This window comes from Malus sylvestris, chromosome 14 (genome assembly GCF_916048215.2).
Source record: "Malus sylvestris chromosome 14, drMalSylv7.2, whole genome shotgun sequence".
Taxonomy (NCBI): domain Eukaryota; kingdom Viridiplantae; phylum Streptophyta; class Magnoliopsida; order Rosales; family Rosaceae; genus Malus; species Malus sylvestris.
Genome location: NC_062273.1, coordinates 2,342,527 through 2,362,720, shown reverse-complemented (window position 1 = coordinate 2,362,720; position 20,194 = coordinate 2,342,527). Strand labels below are relative to the sequence as shown.

Below are 20,194 nucleotides of genomic sequence, written 5' to 3'. Positions count from 1 at the left end.
AGCGAAATATAGCAAAGCGATGCAAAATCGAGTTTGAAAGTGCAAAGTGACGCAAAATTGAGTTCGAGAGTGCAAGGTGATGCAAACGAAGTTTCAGAAGTCAAACTGAAATTGAAGTAAAATTATAAGGGACATACCAAAAAATAAGCCTTTAACGAACTGATTTAAGATCTGCTTGGTCGTGGATTCTTTTTCTCCTACATTTCGACTTTCCCTAATTCGAGAACTTTTTTCCATTCAACGATAAATTTTAACAACGCTATATCAACATGTGCATTAAGGTTTCGATATGATAGCAAAACACAACTTCTGAAGAACATCAAATTTGCTTTCTTTGTTTATCTCGTTTAGTATTCCTCGAATGCTTCTTCGAAGTTTTCCTTAGTCTTCCTCCCAGTCGAAATCAAACCGTGGCCTACTGCGGTAGCCTGCCTCAAAGATAACTGTGGCCTTGGACATCGTCTTGCTATCATTTAGCTTCAGTATAGCATCATCAGACAGATCCAAAAAATATTGTATGCACATTTGCTCCAGGTTCTTGGCATGCTCGAGTATATACCGTGCAAACTCAATCCCGTTATTAGACCCATCCAGCTCTACGGTAACCTCCTTAATCTGATCAATCAAACCCAGATACCTGCAACAGCAACAAGTCAACAAGCAACCAATTTGAAATTTTCCCCAAAATAAGAAACCAAATGAAATACCCTAAAAAGCAATTCTACTAATATAAGCAGCATTTCAATTTCCAAAATACAGTATCAAATGCCCGAAGTTTCATCACAAGAAGTTATAAGCATGCTTAAGAATTTAGTAACAGCTTGGCTTCACCAACAAGGTGTCCATGTTGATGAGTTATTATGTATTCGCAAGCTCAATGACGTGACAAAAACACTAAAAAATAAATTATTCTCGACAATTTTTACTATGTGTCGACAAGTTTATCTTAAAACGGGACCAAAATAAACATTGGGACACTGCGTACTTTGGAGAATTATTTGATTTCATCTTCAAACTTAAAATGTAACACTTCATATTTTGGTTGTTTTGACAACTTTTACAATGTGGAGACAAGTCTCTTAAAACAGATGTAAAGAAATTATTACGTATTTATGACATGGAGGTTAATAATATTTATAACTAGCTCAAGTTGGGATCATTCTTTCTCATGAGTAGATGGAGGTTTTATGATATTAAGAAAGTAAATCATAGACTTAACTTACGTTGGGTTGAGGGTCCATAGAACTTGGGACAGCAAAACAAGTTCCGTATAAAGTACACAAATTATGCAATCCTCTTAATAGAGAGACCACTGCAGGAAAGATATCATCAGAAAAGCTTCATAGATTCAATTCCAAATAAAAAAGACGATCCAATTGAGCATGCGTGTATCCTTCCCTGAACAAAGCCTGCAATGTCATAAAGGCAAAACCTATATCATGTTTCCCATTTTGTTACAACATGTGAGACCATTTTAATGTAAAAGCATCTTTATCCTGTTTAAACTGAAATGTAAAGAGAAAACAAAATAAATAAATTATTTCGGATGACAAAATATCTAGTTTTTTTCACCGGAGGTTGTGGTTCTCATTACCTGAAAGGTTGCTGCATTTAAAACAAGATGTTCAACCCTGTGTAAACTGTAAAAATGCTTAATCAGTTTGTCAGAGTCGTCTGCTTTAGGCTCCAGGCAAATAACAGCTTTTTCTAAACATTCTAGCTCTCCCAGGTTTGCCTGATTCACCAGGCTCCCCCTCCAACATAAATCTTTGAGTCTCGGAGCAAAAATATTTAACGACTTGTCATCAGGTGAATTAAACCTCCAGGTAATATTTATGACTTCTAGTTTCTCACCTGAGATGTTAAGATGGCTCAGTGTAAAGCTGCCACCGTCCACATATCCAAAATCGCGCTAAAGCTAGGGCGTCACCCGTAAGTGGCGCGCTGTGTGGCCCGAGCACAGTGATAAGTGAGTAAGGGTCGCTGTATCTCCATCGGCACCCGGATGCAGTGTTAAATGAGCAAGGGGGCCATAGAAACTTCTTTTCGAACGACTCCACTCAAAGTTGTTTGGGAGCATATGCTCCTATCAACTTTACCCGGGACACACAAAAGAAGTACTTTGATCCTATTAGACGGGGGAGGGTGAAGAAGCTAGGACAGAAGGGTAGAGTTCAAGAGAGCAAAATGCGTTTAGGAACGTGGAATATAGGAACCTTAACGGGAAAATCTATGGAAGTAGTGGAAGTTATGGTGAGGAGAAGGATAAATATTATGTGCCTACAAGAAACTAAGTGGGTTGGTAGTAAGGCAAAGGATCTAGAAAACTCAGGGTATAAACTTTGGTATTCGGGCACAAATAGAACGAGAAACGGTGTTGGCATCATCGTGGACAAGACCTTGGTACAAGATGTTGTAGATGTCAAGAGGGTAGGAGATAGAATCATGGCAATCAAGATTGTAATAGGACAAGAACTTATCAATGTGATTAGTGCGTACGCACCTCAAGTAGGGTTGGATACGAGTTCGAAGGAGAAATTTTGGGAAGATCTTGGAGACTTAGTGCAAGGAATTGCTCAGACGGAGAAGTTATTTATAGGAGGAGATTTAAATGGACACGTGGGCAGGGAGACAGGCAACTATGGAGGTTTTCATGGTGGCCATGGTTTTGGGGAGAGAAACGAGGATGGGGAAGCTATCTTGGATTTTGCAATGGCATATGATCTCTTCTTAGCCAACACCTTCTTTAAGAAGAGAGAAGAACATGTGATCACCTACAAGAGTGGGTCGTCAAAAACACAAATAGATTTTCTTCTAATGAGGAAAGGGGATCGTATAACTTGTAAGGATTGCAAAGTTATACCAGGAGAGAGCGTGGCTAATCAACATCGTTTGTTGGTGATGGATGTACACATCAAAAGAGTAAGACAAAAGAACAAGACTTGGAAGTGCCCAAAGACTAGATGGTGGAATCTAAAAGAAGAAAAACAAGCCATTTTCAAAGAGAAGGTAATCACCCAATGTGTGTGGGATAAAGAGGGGGAAGCTAGCCAAATGTGGGATTCCATGGCTAGTTGTATCCGAAAAGTAGCAAAAGAGGTATTAGAAGAGTCCAAGGGCTTTGCCCCACACCAAAAGGAATCTTGGTGGTGGAATGAGGAGGTACAAACAAAGGTGAAGGCTAAGAAGGAATGTTGTAAAGCCTTATACAAGGAGAGGACCGATGAAAATGGTGAAAGGTATAGAAAAGCGAAGCAAGAGGCGAAGAAAGCTGTCAGAGAAGCTAAGTTAGCGGCTTACGACGATATGTATAAACGACTAGATACCAAAGAATGAGAGTTGGATATCTATAAACTATCTAGAGCAAGAGAAAAAAAGACAAGGGACCTAAACCAAGTGAGGTGCATCAAGGATGAGGATGGAAAGGTTCTTGCTACAGAGAACGCGGTTAAAGACAGATGGAGAGGTTATTTTCATAATCTTTTCAATGAAGGACATGAAAGGAGTGCTTCTTTAGGGGAGTTGAGTAACTCAGAAGAGTGTAGAAACTACTCTTTTTATCATCGAATCCGGAAGGAAGAAGTGGTTGTAGCTTTGAAGAAGATGAAGCATAAAAAAGCAATAGGCCCAGACGATATACCAATCGAAGTGTGGAAACTTTTGGGAGAGACAGGTATAACATGGCTCACTGACATTTTCAATAGGATTTTGAAAACGAAGAAGATGCCAAATGAGTGGCGAACGAGCACTTTGGTGCCTATCTACAAGAATAAGGGCGACGTACAAAATTGCATGAACTATAGGGGTATTAAGCTAATGAGTCATACAATGAAGCTCTGGGAGAGAGTCATTGAGCATAGATTGAGGCAAGAGACACGGGTTTCAGACAACCAATTCGGGTTCATGCCAGGGCGCTCAACCATGGAGGCAATCTATCTCTTACGAAGATTGATGGAAAGATATAGAGATGGGAAAAAGGATTTACACATGGTCTTTATAGATTTGGAAAAAGCGTATGATAGGGTCCCAAGAGACATTCTTTGGAGGATTTTAGAGAAGAAAGGAGTACGAGTAGCATATATCCAAGCTATAAAGGATATGTATGAAGGAGCAAAGACTGCCGTAAGAACTCATGAAGGACAAACCGAAAGCTTTCCTATAACTGTAGGATTACATCAAGGCTCATCCTTAAGTCCTTACCTTTTTGCGTTGGTAATGGATGAGTTAACAGGACATATTCAAGATGATATTCCTTGGTGTATGCTTTTCGCAGACGATATAGTGTTGATAGATGAAACTCAGGAAGGGGTAAATGCAAAGCTTAACCTTTGGAGAGAAGTGTTGGAATCTAAAGGTCTTCGCCTAAGCCGATCAAAGACAGAATATATGGAGTGCAAGTTCAGTGCAAATGGAGGCCAAAATGAGTTAGGGGTGAGGATCGGAGATCAAGAAATACCAAAGAGCGACCGTTTTCGTTACCTAGGATCTATCTTGCAAAAGAACGGAGAATTAGATGGAGATCTCAACCATAGAATACAAGCTGGATGGATGAAGTGGAAGAGTGCATCCGGCGTGTTGTGTGACCGCCGTATGCCACTGAAGCTCAAGGGAAAATTTTATAGGACGGCAATAAGGCCGGCGATGCTGTATGGCACAGAATGTTGGGCGGTGAAACATCAACACGTACACAAAATGGGTGTAGCGGAGATGAGGATGCTTCGTTGGATGTGTGGGCACACGAGAAATGATAAGATTAGGAATGAGGATATCCGGGGTAAAGTAGGAGTAGCCGAAATTGAAGGAAATATGAGAGAAAATCTGTTACGGTGGTTTGGACATGTGCAAAGAAGGCCTACTGACGCTCCGATTAGAAGATGCGACTATGGGACAGAGGTTCAGGGCCGAAGGGGTAGAGGAAGACCTAAGAAAACTTTGGAAGAGACTCTAAGAAAAGACTTAGAGTACTTGGATCTAACGAAGGACATGACACAGGATCGAGCACAATGGCGTTCTAAGATTCATATAGCCGATCCCACTCAGTGACTTGGATTTTCCAAGTCTCCAACCGAGAAGTTTTCCTCACTCGGGAAATTAAGGGAACACTACCCCAACCTACATGCTCCACTCAGAAAGCTTCAACATACAAGCTTCAACAAAAGAAAATTCAAAGAACTTAGCGAATAAGGCTTTGGTGTATTTAACACAATACATTGAAATGAAAGAAAGCTTATTTATTGATATCCCCGATAAGCTACAAATATGTACATATACATGAGTCAAATAAACACACAAGAGGGAGCCTTCACAAAGGTTGCTTAGGAGAAGTCTCAGCAGTCGGTAGAGCCCCAGAAAGAGAAGGCACCGGAGGGGGATCATTTGGAGCCTCAGTACTGGACAGAACCCTAGAAGGAGGAGGCATCAGAGGTTGATCATTTGGAGCTTCATTACGCGGTACAGCCCCAGAAGACGAAGTCAATAAATGCCTTTGGAACAAACCCACAAATCTCTGATGATCAAGTAAAACCTGACCATCAGTTTCCTTCATCTGGTCAAGCTTCCTCTTCATGTTTGTAGCATAGTCATGTGCGAGCCGGTGCAACTGTTTATTCTCATGCTTGAGCCCCCTAATCTCCTGTTTGAGAGTCATCACTTCAGCCGCCAATGATTCAACTTGGCGGGTTCGAGCAAATAGGCGTTGGGCCATATTAGACACAGAACCTGCACACTGAACACTGAGAGCCAGCGAATCCTTAACAGCTAACTCATCAGACCGTTTGGAAAGTAGTCTGTTATCTTTGGGAGTGAGAAGGTTCCTGGCCACCACCGCAGCGGTCATATCATTCTTCATCACGGAATCCCCAATGGTAAGAGGACCAGTAGGGGATACGAAGGATGGGCGCCATATGTTGTCTGGAGAAGGCGGGGCTGCCTCTTCAACAAGGTTTAAGTCAAAACGACGGTCGGAGGGGCCAGACATTTTCAAAGGTGTTGAAGAGAGAAGAGGTCGGACAAATCAAGATCTTAGAAGTGCAAGAATGAAGCTTCTACTGGTGGAGATTCAAGTGTGCTTTGGAACTTAATGCCAGCCCCTATAAAAATCTGCACTCGACGGAACTTCAGAAATCGAAGAGGCGTTTGCTTTCTCAAAAGCTGGGCTACTTAGAGATCACGAGGGTTGATCTCAGAAATCGAAGAGGCGTTTGCTTTCTCAAAAGTTGGGCTCCTCAAAGACCACGAAGACCGATCTCAGAAATCGAAGAGGCACCTACTTTTCCAGCCTTGTCAGCACCTGTCACACGCACACTCAGCTTTGCGGAAATTATGGGCATTCTGTCAAAGACTTCTGGGGAAGTAGAAAACACATGAATCTTACTGTTCAATCACCCACTTCCCACACGCAACAATAGCTCATGGGTACCACAGATAACTTTGCCAAAGTTCTCTGCCAAAGTTGAGCACGTGAAGCTTGCAGCTCCCACTACATCGCTCTGACCAAGAAGGGTAAAAGAATAGCAAAGAAACAGCACTAACAAAGTTTAGACCCATAAATTTTGAAGGTCTAGCTACCATATTATTACCCACAAGGGTAAAGGAACAGTACCACTGCTGGATAATTGGAAAGTCCCTGTGTGTCAACCTCTGTGCTTCGTGGCAAGGTAGACTAGCAAACATGCCCAACCTTTACTCACATTCGAGAAAACACTCCCAATAAGATTGCTTGCTCCAAAATCGAAGAGGCACCGTCCTCCGAATCTCAAGAGCCAGACTCCCAACATGACTACTTTCTTAAAAATCGAAGAGAGGGTAAAGGAACAGTACCATTGCTGGATAATTGGAAAGTCCCTGTGTGTCAACCTCTGTGATTCGTGGCAAGGTAGACTAGCAAACATGCCCAACCTTTACTCACATTCGAGAAAACACTCCCAACAAGATTGCTTGCTCCAAAATCGAAGAGGCACCGCCCTCCGAATCTCGAGAGCCAGACTCCCAACATGATTACTTTCTCAAAAATCGAAGAGACACTGCTCCCCGAATCTCGAGAGCCAGACCCCCAGCATAATTGCTTTCTCAAAAATCGATGAGGCATCGTTCTCCGAATCAATCGAATAGGCGCTCGCTTTCTCAAAAGTTGGGCTGCTCAGAGACCACGAGGGCCGATCTCAGAATTCGAAGAGGCACCTACTTTTCTAGCCTTGTCAGCACCTGTCACACGCACACTCAGCCTTGCAGAAATTATGGGCATTCTGTCGAAGACTTCTGGTGAAGTAGAAAGCACATGAATCTTACTGTTCAATCACCCACTTCCCACACGTAACAATAGCTCATGGGTACCACAGATAACTTTGCCAAAGTTCTCTGCCAAAGTTGAGCACGTGAAGCTTGCAGCTCTCACTATATCGCTCTGACCAAGAAGGGTAAAAGAATAGCAAAGAAACAGCACTAACAAAGTTTAGACACATAAATTTTGAAGGTCTAACTACCATATTATTACCTACAAGGGTAAAGGAACAGTACCACTGCTGGATAATTGGAAAGTCCCTGTGTGTCAACCTCTGTGCTTCGTGGCAAGGTAGACTAGCAAACATGCCCAACCTTTACTCACATTCGAGAAAACACTCCCAACAAGATTGCTTGCTCCAAAATCGAAGAGGCACCGTCCTCCGAATCTCGAGAGCCAGACTCCCAACATGACTACTTTCTCAAAATCGAAGAGAGGGTAAAGGAACAGTACCATTGCTGGATAATTGGAAAGTCCCTGTGTGTCAACCTTTGTGCTTCGTGGCAAGGTAGACTAGCAAACATGCCCAACCTTTACTCACATTCGAGACAACACTCCCAACAAGATTGCTTGCTCCAAAATCGAAGAGGCACCGCCCTCCGAATCTCGAGAGCCAGACTCCCAACATGATTACTTCCTCAAAAATTGAAGAGACACTGCTCTCCGAATCTCGAGAGTCAGACCCCCAGCATGATTGCTTTCTCAAAAATCGAAGAGGCATCGTTCTCCGAATCTCGAGAGCCAGATACCACAGACCACTTTTTCAAAGTGCTCTGACAGAGTTAAAACATGTGAAACCGGCAGCTCCCACTACCGTGCTATGACCAAGCAGGGTAAAGGAATAGCATTACTACTTGTTGTTAGGGAGACTCCTATATATGTCGACCTCCATCCCCAACGGACAGGCAGACCTGCAAAAATGCTCAACCCTTCATCATATCTGAGAGGGCACTCCGAACGAAGCCTTTCGAAATATTCAGCTTTCTTTCCCCCCGATAATACCTCTGCAAACAAGTTATACTAGAGAAAGAATATCTCATATCATCAGGGTTAAAAGTAAGAGTATCCCATATCATGCTTTTTCCCTGTCTTTTCTTTTGGCCTTGTTTTTACCTGCAAGACAAGGAGAAAGAGAGCAATCAGTCAGCACTTGGAATCAAGCTTCCAGCCAGGAACTGATTGCCTGGAACCCCTTACCTGATTACTTACCTGGCATTGCTCTCGAGTACTCATCTTCAACATCTTATGTTTCCAGGGAAGATTCCGCATCTGCTTGAGGAACAGATAGGGCAAGTGCGAAGGATACAAGGAAGCATGTGGAGACAAGCGTAACAGCACACGTGCCGATACATCCATTACTCTGTCAAAAGCAAAAGTATCCCATATCAGCAGGGTGGAACGTACTCTAGATTTGATGGACTTGTTTTGACCCTCAAATTCTTCAGTCGGCCTTATACTCTGGAGGAAACCAGAAAACCCTCCAGCTCAGTTCAAGAATAAGCCTGTGGAAAGTTACTTCTTCAAAAGCAAAAGTATCTCATATCATCTCTTCTCTTTATCCTTCATGCTGCTGCAAGATGGGGAGAAGGTGAACAATCAGTCGGAGCTCTGATTGCTTACCTTGTCTGTCACCTCTTTCAGCAGACCTCCTAGCTCGGCGACTTGGGGGACTCCTACTACATGGTTTGTATCGCGCTTGACCAAGCCTGAAACTACAAGTAAGCTTCAAGTGAAATTGATACATTACCTTGTGCATCTCCACCAGTTAAAGATACCACCCCTAGATGGAGGAAGAGTACTTCCAGAGAAGATGCCACATCTACCTATGAGACAGATAAGGCAAGTCAAGACGACACCACACTCCGATACTTAGAAGTTTCGTGATTACGAGATCTTTTTCCCACAATATTTCCTAATGTCATTTGTACTAAATCATTCACTTGTACTCACTAAAGGAGAGCTTGAACCTATGTACTTGTGTAAACCCTTCACAATTAATGAGAACTCTTCTATTCGTGGACGTAGCTAATCTGGGTGAACCACGTACATCTTGTGTTTGCTTTCCTATCTCTATCCATTTATATACTTATCCACACTAATGACCGGAGCAATCTAGCGAAGATCACAAAAAGCGACCGTTTTCGCTACCTAGGATCTATCTTGCAAGAGAACGGAGAATTAGATGGAGATCTCAACCATAGAATACGAGCTGGATGGAAAGAGTGCATCCGGCGTGTTGTGTGACCGTCGTAGGCCACTGAAGCTCAAGGGAAAATTTTATAGGACGGCAATAAGGCCAGTGATGTTGTATGGCACAGAATGTTGGGTGGTGAAGCATCAACACGTACACAAAATGGGTGTAGCGGAGATGAGGATGCTTCGTGGGATGTGTGGGCACACGAGAAAGGATAAGATTGGGAATGAGGATATCCGAGGTAAAGTAGGAGTAGCTGAAATTGTAGGAAAGATGAGAGAAAATCGGCTCCGGTGATTTGGACATGTGCAAAGAAGGCCGACTGACGCTCCAGTTCGAAGATGTGACTACGGGACAGAGGTTCAGAGCCGAAGGGGTAGAGGAAGACCTAGGAAAACTTTGGAAGAGACTCTAAGAAAAGACTTAGAGTACTTGGATCTAACGGAGGACATGACACAAAACCGAGCGCAATGGCGTTCTAGGATTCATATAGCTGACCCCACTTAGTGGGAAAAGGCTTTGTTGTTGTTGTTGTTGTTGATGAGATCCATTTGAAAAACCCCTCATCTTCTATTTTAACATTTAATAACTTCAGGTATACAAGATTCGAGGAAAAGGCAACGGAAGGTGTTTTAACCATTGTAAAATCCATGTCAACCGCTAGAGAAGTCAAAGTTGCACAGAGAAAGACACAAGAAGGAAATAATGTGTACAATTCATCCTCAAAATCAACTACACGGTTCTTAACATCAAGAACTTTAACATTACACCTCAGTGCATTGTGAATCCAAGTCATTATTCGAAAATGCTCATTAACACAGAAGCATGGTGCTTCATCATTTTCTTCGTATACAGCGTGACTCTTCCACACAAGACGAAAGTGCCCTATCTTATTATCCCCGCGTTGAAGCAAGAACCTATCCAATGAGTTCACCAACTTCAACCTAACCTCACACGAGGCCTCGCAGAAACAGATAAAGTTCTCTGCATCTTTTGGACACAATGCTGAAACAAGCAACGTCCTTTATGGTAAGAAACGAAAGAATTCGATAAGCAATTCTGTCGGGGAGACCGCTGAATCTGTCTTCCTCACGACTACGACTACTTCCTTCACCCTCCAAACTTGGCTACTTGAACTAGCCAATGTCTCATGCTTCAATTCCATGAAACCTAAATTTTGTGTTTTGGGGTTTTTCAATTGAAGCCGGTTTCGATTAATACTACGGGGATTTGAAAACCAAACCCTGAAAAATCAATTAACACACTGAAGATTGAACCGAAATAAAGAAAATCAGTTGCGAGAGAGTGTACTGTGTACCATTCTTGTACCCAAATGAGTTCGAGCTTACTCTGGCAGTGCAGTTAGTAGGAGCGGGTGCGAACACAGATGGGTGAATGTGCCTCCATCTTCCTTGGCGCTACAGGTTCTGGAGTTCGATGAATTCGAAGAAGGGCGCAGTAAACCCTAGCTTTGTTAATTTGGGGGTGGCGTTGATTGACTGGTGTTTCAGACGGTAAATGGGTTTAACTCTTGAAGTCTTGATTCGGGGTGTCGATTCTCGTTTGGGTCAAAAATATCACTCTTTTCTTTGGTTCCAATGTGAAAAGTTAAATTTGATTCAACGTACATTAATTTTTTTTAACCGATAACATCAATAAGTTAAATAATTATTTATAACAAAAATAAAAAAAGTAGGTATTAAATTGGCATCATAATACATAGACATAATTATTTTTCAACAACGTGATAAAATTCTATATCAATATTGCACTCAAAATTAAGCATGATCTTAAGTTGCTAAAAATTTCAATCACATCTTATGATTCTAAAACTTCATGGTTTTGATTTGAAAGGCTTAAAATTCAAGCGACTTTGATTTCGGTTTAAAGTGATGCAAATTAAGTTTCAAGATGATGCAAAAATTGAGTTTCAAAGTGCAACGTGATGCAAATTAAGTTTCGGAATCCCACATGAGATTGAAGTAATTCTTTTTCTCCTTGATTATGGTTTTCTCTAATTCAAGAGAATTTTTTTCAGACGATAAGAATTAACGACGCTATATCAACATGTATATTAAGGTTTCCATATCATAGCAAAAAACAACCGCAAAACATCAAAACTGCTTTCTTTGTTATCTCGTTTAGTCTTCCTCAATGTCTTCTTCGAAGTTTTCCTCGGAGTCTTCCTCGTAGTCTTCATCGGAGTCTTCCTCGTAGTCTTCCTCAAAATTAACTGCTGCCCTGGACATGTCACTTTCATTTAGCTTCTGTATAGCATCATCAGGCAGATCCAATAAATGTTGTAAGTGAATTTGCTCCAGGTTCTTGGCATTCTCGAGTATATACCGTGCAAACTCAATCCCGTTACTAGACCCATCCAGCACTATGGTAACCTCCTTAATCTGATCAATAAAATCCAGATTCTGCAGCTTCCAGTATTCCTTATCAAACCCAGATAACTGCAACAGCAACAAGTCAACAAGCAACCAATTTGAAATTTTCCACAAAATAAGAAACCAAACGAAGCTAAGAGCAGCTCGGCTTCACCAAAAAGGTGTCCATGTTGACAAGTGATTATGTATTCACAAGCTCAAAGACGTGACAAGAACTCTAAAGAATAAACTATTCTTGACAATTTTTACCATGTGTAGAACAGCTTTATCTTAAACCGGGACCTAAATAAATATTGGGAGACTGCATTCTTAAGAGAATTATTTGATTTCATCTCAAAACTTAAATCGTGACACTTCATCTTTTAGGTTTTTTGACAATTTTTGCAATGTGGAGACAAGTTTTAAAACAGATGTAATGAAATTATTACGTAATACAACATGGAGGTTAATAATACTTATAACTAGCCCAAGTTGGAACCAAATTTTATTTCATAAGTAGATGGACGTTTTACGATATTAAGAAAGGAAATCATAGACTTAACTTACATTGGGTTGAGGGTCCTTAGAACTTGGGACAGCAAAACAACTTATGTATAAAGTACACAAATTATGCAATCCTCTTAATAGAGAGACCACTGCAGGAAAGATATCATCAGAAAAGCTCCTTAGATTCAATTCCAAATAAAAAAGACGATCAAATTGAGCATGCGTGTACCCTTCCCTGAACAAAGCCTGCAATGTCATAAAGGCAAAACCTATATCATGTTTCTCATTTTGTTATAGCAAGTGTGACCATTTTAATGTAAAAGTATTGTTATCCTGTTTAAACTGAAATGTAAAGAGAGAAACAAAATAATTAAATTATTTCGGATAACAAAATATCTAGTTTTTTTCCACCGAAAAGTAATATTCAGTATGAAGGGTTGTGGTTCTCATTACCTTAAAGGTCGCTGCATTTAAAACAAGACGTTCAACCCTGCGTAAACTGTAAAAATGCTTAATCAGTTTGTCAGAGTCATCTGCTTTAGGCTCCAGGCAAATAACAGCCTTTTCTAAACATTCTAGAGGTCCCAGGTTTCCCTGATTTACCCGACTCCCCCTCCAACATAAATCTTTGAGTCTTGGAGCAAAAATATTTAACGACTTGTCACCAGGTAAATTAAGCATCCAGGTAATATTTATGATTTCAAGTTTCTCGCCTGAGATGTTAAAATGGCTCGGTGTAAACCTTCCACCGTCCACATATCCAAACTTTTCCAGAGACGAGCTCTTGATGATGATATTAGCAGTTATACTAATATCACAAAGATATATTTCCTTGATGAATTTGCAGGAACATGAGATCCATTTGAAAAACCCCTCATCTTCTATATCAACATTTAATAACTTCAGGTCTACAAGATTCGAGGAAAAGGCAACAGAAGGTGTTTTAACCATTGTATGATTCATTTCAACTGCTAGAGAAGTCAAAGTTGCACAGAGAAAGACACAAGAAGGAAACAATGCGTACGGCTCAGCCTCAAAATAATCTACATCGCTCTTAACATCAAGAACTTCAACATTACACCTCAGTGCATTATGAATCCAAGTCATTATCCGGAAACGCTCATTAACACAGAAGCATGGTTCTTCATCCCTTAGGTCGTCACTGTCTTCTTCGACTACAGAGTGATTCTCCCACACAAGACGAAAGTACTCTATCTTGTTATCCCCGCGTTGAAGCAAGAACCTATCCAATGAGTTCATCAAATTCAATCTAACTTCACATGTGGCCTCGCGGAAACTCTTATACTCACCCGAGGGTGTTCTTGTAGTCCTGAATTCAAAATCCAATGACGGAGTTGACATATAAAGTTCTCTACATCTTTTGGACACAAAGCTGAAACAAGTGACGTCCTTTATGGTAAGAAACGAAAGAATGCGATATGCAACTCCGTCGGGGAGACCACTGAATCTATCTTCCTTACGACCAAGACTACTTCCTTCATCCTCACAACTTGAACTATCCAATATCTTATGCTTCTGTTCCATGAAACCTAAATTTTGTGTTTTGGGGTTTTTCAATTGAAGCCGGTTTCGATTAATACTACGGGGATTTGGAAATTAAACAGTGAAAACATCAATTAACACACTGAAGATTGAACCCAAATGAAGAAAAGCAGTTGCGAGAGAGTGCGTACCATTCTTGTACCCAAATGAATTCGAGCTTACTCTGGCAGTGTAGTTAGTAGGAGCGGGTGCGAACACAAATGGGTGAATGTGCTTTTGTCTTCCTTGGTGCTACAGATTCTGGAGTTCGATGAATTCGAAGAAGGGCGCAGTAAACCCTAATTTTGTTAATGTGGGGGGTGCCATTGATTGACTAGTGTTTCATGTGTGTGGGGTGTTAAGACGGTAAATGGGTTTAACCTTTTGATTCGAGGGGTATCGTTTCTCGTTTGGGTAAAAAAAAAAATAACTATTCATTATTTCCAATGTGAAAAGTTAAATCTGATTCAATTAAGAAAAAAGGGCTTGTCAACCTTTCATCCCATTTTCTTTTAATTTTGCTCACTTTTGAATACACACATGATGAGGGTAAAATAGTAATTTTGTATCTTTTGAACTTTTTTCCCTTCTCTTTCAATTTTGCCCTTACTTTTGAATACACAAGGTTGACATGAGAAGGGCAAAGTAGTAATTTTGTATTTTTTGAACTTTCTACCCTTTTTTTCTATTTTGCCCTCACTTTTGATAAACAATATTTACATAAGGAGGGCAAAATAGTAATTTTATATCGAAATATTGACATAAGATAAAAAATGTGCACTTATTAAAAGAAATTATCCCACCATCATTTTTTCATACACGTAAGTGAAATCATGATGTTTTTTGGATAGTTTGAATGAACTGAAGCGGTTGTGCTTGAAGAGAACGTGGGAGGAAGTGAGCGGTTGAAGATGCTTTAATTTTGTACCTTTTGACAAAATGACAATCATATCCCTATTTTTTCTATTTTACCCTCATTTTTTTTAGAAAATGACAATCATATATCTATTTTGTTCACACACACAAAGTGTGTGCTCTCTGCTAGTATTTTTTTTAAATAAATGATAAGGTTAGTGAGTTAAATATTCATTAGTTCCAATGTGAAAAGTTAAATCTGATTTAATTATATTTTTTTATATAAATGATAGGGTTAGTGAATTAAATAGGGAGGAGGATTTTCTCCCCTCCTAATCTCTCTCCCTTTCCCTCTCCTTTTATTTAAATTGTTACAGTTTAGCCACGTCAATATCTTATATTGATTTTTTTATAAAAACAATAAGACAAAAAATAATATGTGAGAGAAGGAGAGGGAAAGGGATGAGAAGGAGGGAAGATATCCTACTCCATTAAATAGATAGTTGTTGATATGAAAAAAAATCAGTGAAGATTGAAGTGCACCATGATGCATATGCATTATTTTTTATAGCACTGTTATAAAGTGTCACATGCTGATGTGATTGAATATACATTTGACTCTAATCATTTTTGGACTAGAGTGTATAGCAAATATTTGTGATTAAAGTGGTTTAGAGTAGACTAATTCATAACGGGTTACATTCAAGATCAAGAGTGTTTATTCACATAATCGAGGTCTTATTTTGGCGGGTAAACTGTCGGTTTACCCCTTGAACTTTCACCTCACTTTCGATTTCCCCCCTGAACTTTTCTATTGGAAAATTAAGGACTCAAACTAATTTTTTTAGCCAATTTGCCCCCTACCGTTAGTTTTTCATATATTCCATCCATATTTCCGTTAAGTGAGACCATGTGCATAACATGTGAGGATAGTTAAGTCATTTCAATTTAAAAATGATTAAAAACTGAAAATAAATAATAATAATAATTTTCCCTCTATTTTTTCCCGCTAATTCCTATCCTCAATTTTAATTTTCCCTCTCATTCCTATGCATGAGAAATAACATATGGTGTTATTGTCTTCATAAGTAGCTAAGTTAATCTTTTTTTTGAAGCATGTACCACCATTTTTATTTTCTCTAACAAATTAATAATTTGACAAATGCTCATGGTGTTATTGTCTCCAAAGCAGTGCATTAATATAAGAAACATGTCCATAAAAAAGACTAGGGTTTCTTATATTAATGCACTGCTTTGGAGACAATAGCACCATTAGCATTTGTCAAATTATTAATTTGTTAGAGAAAATAAAAATGGTAGACAATAACACCATATGTCATTTCTCATGCATAGGAATGAGAGGGAAAAATAAAATCGAGGATAGGAATTAGCGGGAAAAAATAGAGGGAAAGTTTTGCTTTTTTTATTATTTTCAGTTTTTTAATCATTTTTAAGAGTGAAATAACTTAACTACCCTCACATGTTGTGCACATGGTCTCACTTAACGGAAATATGGATGGAATATATGAAAAACTAACGGTAGGGGGCAAATTGGCTAAAAAAATTAGTTTGAGTCCTTAATTTTCCAATGGAAAAGTTCAGGGGGGAAATTGAAAGTGAGGTGAAAGTTCAGGGGGTAAACCGACAATTTACTCTATTTTGGCCTTCAACATGCCCAAATGTTAACCAGAAATTGAGTTTTAACGTCTACAGTGCACGTGTGAAAAAAGTAGTTTCGTGTTGTAATAGTTGAAAGTATTTTTCAACAACCAAAAAACACTTTTGATTAAAATTGACAATAAATTAAAGAGCTTCTACATCATAACTGTGTTTTATGAAGAAGCACAAAAATTCTTAATAATTGTTTTTTTTTTCAAAAGCACTTGAATTCTTAATAAAAAAAAATTAGATGAAGCCTATATACTATATGTGTGTGAATATAAAAGTTTAATATATATATATATATATATATATTTGTCACATCCCGGCCCGGGACGGATCACTTCCAGGGTTTGCTTCGCCACCATAGCACGATATTGTCCGCTTTGGGCTTATCATTCCCTCAGGATTTTGTTTTTGGAAACTCACGAGCAACTTCCTAGTGGGTCACCCATCATGGAAGTGCTATGGTCACCTTTTCGTTTAACTTCGGAGTTCCTACGGAAACCGAAGCCAGTGAGCTTCCAAAAGGCCTCATGCTGGGTAGGGATGAGAATATACATTTAAGGATCACTCCCCTGGACGATGTGGGATGTCACAATCCACCCCCCTTAGGGGGCCGACGTCCTCGTCGGCACAATTCCGATCAGGGATTGGCTCTGATACCATTCTGTTCCATCCCGGCCCGGGGCGGATCACTTCCCAGGCTCGCTCCACAACCATAGCAGATATTGTCCGTTTTGGGCTTACCATCCCTTCACGGTTTTGTTTTTGGAAACTCACGAGCAACTTCCCAGTGGGTTACCCATCATGAGAGTGCTCTGGACCCCTTTTCGCTTAACTTCGGAGTTCCTACGGAACCCGAAGCCAGTGAGCTCCCAAAAGGTCTCGTGCTAGGTAGGGATGAGAATATACATTTAAGGATCACTCTCCTGGGCGATGTGGGATGTCACAATATATATATATATATATATATGAAAAAGAAAGAAGTTGGAGAGAGATAATGTGGAATTATTTATTTTTTAAATTAAAGATGCTATAATAATATGTGGATGCTGTTGAAAATAAAACAACAAAATTTAAATTCTTCGAGATCACATCACTACCTAAGATTTTATTTTTGTGATAGAGGACCCAATTGTCTTTTTACCCTCTTTAAATCTACATAGCAATTATTTTCAAAACTAAAGTTGGATATAGTTTCTTCTAGCATAGTTGTCTTAGTTTGGCTCTTTAACTTCATCACTCCATCAAGTTGATTTGGGAAACTCAACAACATCCATGGTACAACTGAACAGTATGGTAACCTCCTTGATTTAATTGGAAGGGGATTTGCTTCGGACCTTAGTGTCCGGAGCCTCCTCATCAAATAATCTGGACAGCATAAATTAAATCCAACGATCTCTATTAATTCATTTTCCTGGTCCACTACACACAACTGACGGCCTTGAGTTGACTTGCACACCAATCAACGACCTAGATTGCTTGATGAGGAGGTTTCGGACACTAAGGTCCGGAGCGGATCCTTTTCCTGAGAGATAGAATAAAAGAAGTTGCAACTTCCAATGCTCCATATTAAACCCTCAAGGGCCTTTGCGAACTCAACAACATTTTCTCACTCAATTTCTCTTTTCTCTTTGCATTTTCCTCACCAACGTAACTATGGTGTGTTCCCATCATACACTTCATCATCTAACACATGTCTTTTCAACTAATTATAGTTAACTTTAATATTAAACGTTTTTTTCTTTCTAATTTTGAATAAAAATAACTATGTTAAGTGAAATGATACGTGTCAAATGACAAAGTACATGATGAGCATATACCATAATTCATTGTGAGGAACATAAATGCACCCAAACGAATCTTCAAACAATCTCAACTTATGAACAGCCCCTGATGTTTTAATAACTTCAATAAAAAGATTCGGGTTTTGATTTAAGTTTTATTTCCAATACTGCATTCGAAATTAGACATGATCTTAAGTTGCTAAATATTTTAATCGCATGTTAGATTCTAAAACTTCATGTTTTTTATTTGGAGGATTTAAAATTCAATTTATTTTTGAAGATGTTACTTTTAAGTAGAATTTATGATTTCAATGCATTAATTATGTTATTTAATTTACTAGTGGAATACACATATCAAGTGGTGAGTGAGGAAGATACATAGAGAGAGGCAAATGGAGAATGTAAGTAGCATTCCTCTTCTTTGTCATATTAAATTTTGTATACTTGGCATAAAACAAATAAAAGAAAATTTGGAGTTATTAGGCATTATAAACAAATCAAAATTTGATAACTAGTCATGCTCCTGTATTTATTTAATATATTTACCATTTAATGAAATTGCACAGAGATTTGGAATTAAAAGAGGAAGTTTTTTTTATCCAAAATTATTTATGAGATTGACATAACTCCTTACTTTCATTCCTGATATTTAAAATTGATATAAATTGTCCTAAGATTGCCCACCGTTCCATGATAAATCTTTGTTAAATTGAGGATATTTTTGTCAAATCAACTCCTCATCTTGAGCTGGTAGTTTCTTTAATTTAACAAATATTTTTTACTAAAATACCAAAATGATTGACGGTAGACAATCTCAAATATCACTTTTATCGATTTTAAATCTCAAAGATTAAAATAAGAAGTTATAATAAGTTCATAGACCATTTTAGCTGAAAAACCAAAGAGGAATAACATGTCATTGACACTAAAAAATGAAATGTCAAAATACACTTCCATAAATAAATCGAATATAGGCTGTTTTTCACTTTTCACCACTATAAGAAAAATTATTAATGTTGGTATGAAAAGACAATGTTTAATATTATTATTCTCCACTTTAAGCACCTAATTATTCCCTCTGCTAAGAAAACAAAAAGTGAATGACAATTAGTCACAAACTTTTGAGCAATGTCAATTATATACGAATACCTTATATGTATCGTGTTTATCGTCGAAGTTATAGTCTAATAACGTATTATCATGTGTAAGTTTTTTATTTATATATCAATAAATTTTTAAACTGAAACGCGACGGTAGCATTGAACTCCTTTCATATAACACCTAACCTCAAATCTAGTTGGATCTTGTTCTCTAGCAAAAATATATTTCCTTTTCCATATTAATGAGGGTGTGTGGAAATTTAAAATTTATAAAAAAAAAAAAAAAAACTGACGAAAACACTAGGAAAGAGCAGCATATTACATTCTTTACACATATCTTCTCCTTGACCTCATATTGATTCCTTGTCAAGTCAGATAGGCACATCCCCGGAAAACAATACTGCCAACACAAAAATATATTTAAATTTAAATTTTTGTTTTTAATTAAACCAGAAAGAGCAAAATGTTGAGGTGAAAAGTAGGGTTGAATAAGCAATCATGGAACCTATCCATTTTTACGAAGTTTTATTTTTTTAATTTTTTTGGTTGTAGATGGCTGGGTACTGAGGTGAGCATACAAGTAAATATATAAGAAGCTGAAGCTTGCTAGGAAATCGATGGGGTCGAAAATTCCAAGTCCTCCACCCATTCTACAAGTTAGCTGCACTCAGGTTGACTAGACTTTGATCTAATTCTCTTTCTCGCATCGTTTTTCACAAATGAACGGTTGAAATTTGACCAAACAAAATTTAATTAAATCTCTACCTTTGCTTTTTGTGTTTTGGGCAATTTTTCTAGTTAATACTAAAATTTCAATCCCTTAAAGACACATTAGTCAATTGAAGAATTTATCAATATACAAATCTACAACTTGGGTAACGGTGTGACGTTATATA

General features: G+C 38.7%; 1 protein-coding gene and 1 long non-coding RNA gene across 3 annotated transcripts; both read right to left on the bottom strand.

Annotated features, from left to right (window-relative positions):
- Positions 1–77: 77 nt before the first annotated feature.
- LOC126599890 (F-box/FBD/LRR-repeat protein At3g52680-like) lies at positions 78–14,280 on the bottom strand. 2 transcript variants are annotated; one of them, XM_050266351.1, is made up of 4 exons: positions 12,806–14,280; positions 12,413–12,598; positions 11,867–11,932; positions 78–606 (listed from the first exon to the last, which is right to left on the bottom strand). In XM_050266351.1, the coding sequence occupies exons 1-4, from the start codon at positions 13,895–13,897 to the stop codon at positions 382–384; spliced, it is 1,569 nt and encodes a 522-aa protein (XP_050122308.1). In that variant the 5' UTR covers positions 13,898–14,280; the 3' UTR covers positions 78–381. The 2 variants fall into 2 exon arrangements, with proteins under 2 accessions (XP_050122308.1, XP_050122307.1); XM_050266350.1 differs by lacking the exon at positions 78–606 and having other exon boundaries at positions 11,451–11,932.
- Positions 10,173–11,089, bottom strand: LOC126599891 (uncharacterized). The gene is made up of 2 exons (XR_007615260.1): positions 10,823–11,089; positions 10,173–10,717 (listed from the first exon to the last, which is right to left on the bottom strand). It is a non-coding gene; the product is annotated as an uncharacterized LOC126599891 (long non-coding RNA).
- Positions 14,281–20,194: the final 5,914 nt, after the last annotated feature.